Consider the following 2,634-nt stretch of genomic DNA (forward strand, 5'->3'; position numbering starts at 1 on the left):
GTCAATGCATGCAATCATCGAGATCACGGGTATGAAACTAGAAAAATAATGGAAATATGTGGGGATCATTTGTACATTTCTTGGGTCGTTTTGGTTTGATTGGTTTTTCTGTATATACCCGGTTATGTTACTCTTTGTCATCTAAACCGATGACTCAAAACCCACAAACAAACACCAGCACAAACAAAGGAACTCAGAAACAGAGGACATCATAAAACAGAGGAATTCAAGAAAGAGAGAGCTTAGCCTAGAACAAATAGCCAGGCTTTTACTAAAAGAGCTTAACCATGAGTATCACATCACATAATAAAGATATGTTTAAGATTAAAGAACAGTTAAGAGATTGAAAAGTATTTCGCAGCTGCATCTTTTACAAACACCGACTCTTCCACTTCTTGACAAAACAAGGGTCACATTCTTCTGTGATGATTCCAATATCTTAGAAAACAATGGTTTTGCTATTTTCTACAAAAAAAGGCAAAACCATTGTTTTCCTTTTTGTGTGAAGGTTTTCATCTATAAAAAGAGAAGGCTGATTCCGCATTGGGGTAATCTCTTTTGGTGTCTCTTTCGTTTTTCTTCTTTTAGCACAAACGTTTTTAAAGTTCACAAAAGCAAGAAGCAATCAAGAAAAAGCCTTACACGATGTGTGAGTGAGACGTCTTATCGGTTATACTGCAAGGGTTTGGTGAGTGAAGAGGTGGTTAAGGACGAGACTAGGCAGATAGGTGGTTTTGGTGTGGCCATATGTGACCCCGAGGATAACCGACTATATGAGATGAAGAAAGCTCTGGGAGATGAAGAGTCCACACAGCAGGAAGTTGCGGAATTGGCGGCCGTAGTTCATGGGTTGAAGTGGGCGTTGGAGCTCGATTTGGCAAGGGTCACATTCTTCTGTGATGATTCCACTATCTTAGAATACGTAATTAATTACTGAACCCCATTAGTAGACGGCATATAATATAGTAATGTGTGTATTTGCTAGATTTTAAATGAATCATGTTTTTTTTTCTCCCTTACTATTGTTTGTGACAGGTAACAGGTAAAGCTGAACCAAACGAGTCCAGTGTAGCAACACTTGTGAAGGAAGTGGCTCTTCTTCAGAGCAGATTCTCGTCTTGCGAAGCACTTCGGAGAGTGCGCTGCGTGCTGATATGACCCGAAAAAGGGAGAACAGAGTACACTGTGCGTCATCCGAATTCTTCGTTTTAATGCCCAAGGCCAAAATCACTGAGTACTCAAAAAAGTTCTTCGTTGATGCTGAGCTGTCAGGAGGAGCCAGAAAGTGCATGGAGTGTGGGTTTTGTTACTGCGACAACTGCAGAACAGAATGGCACTATAACATGACATGTGATGAATTCCGTGAAACAGAGACTTATCAGACATCTCCTGCGGCACGTTTAGAAGCTAAGGCTAAGAGATTAGGATGGAGGATATGCAGGAATTGCAAGTCGATGCTTGTAATTGATCTACATTGCAACCGGATTACCTGCTCGTACGCTCTCTCTTGACTCATGGCTCTTGTTATTAATTATATAATGTGTTGTTTTGGTTGCACATTTGTTTATTAATTAATTGTATATTGATTTTGGTTCTTTTGTTTTGTGAAATCCTCGCAGATGCGGATACCAGTTCTGCTACGTCAGTGAAGCTGAGTGGAACAAGGAAACCGGATGTTGTTCCTAGGGAACATGTGTTTGTGTTGAGGGGGTTTAATTTGTGATCTTATAGAAGAAATGTGACAGGAAAAAGAGTTCGGTTTAATTAATATCCTTGTATTTTGGTTTGTTTATTGGGTTTTAGCAAACGCATAACCTTTTTTAATTTATCCATTTGCGAGGGTAAAAAAAAAACAACAAGCCAAATCGTTTGATACTTTGATATACGAAAAAAATCCAGAAGATTATATTGGGCTTAGTCAGGGCGGAATTAAATACAAGGGCCGATCGTTTGATATACGAACGATGCCCTAACAAAGAATCGTTTGATGCTAAATCCCCAAATTATTAATTCATATTTTTACAGCAAATTCACCACATCAAACTGTTACCAATCAGTCGGAGCCTTAAAACCTAGCAAGCCGCTCTTGTCAACTTCTCCATGGACGAATCCGTCAACAAGGTAATCTTCTTTATTATTATGGCTTTCTTCACAAGGATCTCTCTTTAATCTCTGTTTCTCAAGTAATGATTTCTTCATTCACAAGTATGTAAGAAATTTTTGTTTTTAATTAGTAGAATGTCTGATTAGATCGTTTGTACCTTTTATCAGGGGATGAAATCGCTGTCACTGAAGGATAGTAGTGATGCAGCCATTCCAAAAAGCCGGTAAATTGATCAATTTCTTTGGTATGTAATAATGTGTAAAGATGTTGTCCTCTTTTGTCACGTCGTTGTTGATAAATATTATTATCTAATAATTGCAGTGAGATAGGGAGAATATTCGTTTCGGGATATGACACGGCTCTTACTCGTGATGTTGTCGAGAGCGCTCTGAGAAAACATTTTGCTTCATGTGGAGAGATCACTGATGTTTATATTCCATCGAATTTTAAAAAGGATGCGAGAATCTGGCAGTTTAGTAGTGCCTTCTGATGTTTATATTCCAGTTTTCTTCCCTCTCTGCTCAGCTCTT

General features: G+C 38.6%; 1 protein-coding gene across 1 annotated transcript in view; it reads left to right on the plus strand.

The window, feature by feature from the left end:
• The window catches only part of LOC104734664, a 2,757-nt gene continuing 1,285 nt past the window's right edge, over positions 1,163 to 2,634 (plus strand). Inside the window, exons 1-4 of the mRNA XM_019235141.1 lie at positions 1,163 to 1,495; positions 1,620 to 2,121; positions 2,272 to 2,327; positions 2,426 to 2,575. Coding sequence (XP_019090686.1) covers positions 2,101 to 2,121; positions 2,272 to 2,327; positions 2,426 to 2,575 — 227 coding nt within the window. The 5' untranslated portion in view covers positions 1,163 to 1,495; positions 1,620 to 2,100. The remainder of the gene's footprint in view (positions 1,496 to 1,619; positions 2,122 to 2,271; positions 2,328 to 2,425; positions 2,576 to 2,634) is intronic.

The sequence above is a fragment of the Camelina sativa genome, chromosome 13 (assembly GCF_000633955.1).
Source record: "Camelina sativa cultivar DH55 chromosome 13, Cs, whole genome shotgun sequence".
Lineage (NCBI taxonomy): Eukaryota > Viridiplantae > Streptophyta > Magnoliopsida > Brassicales > Brassicaceae > Camelina > Camelina sativa.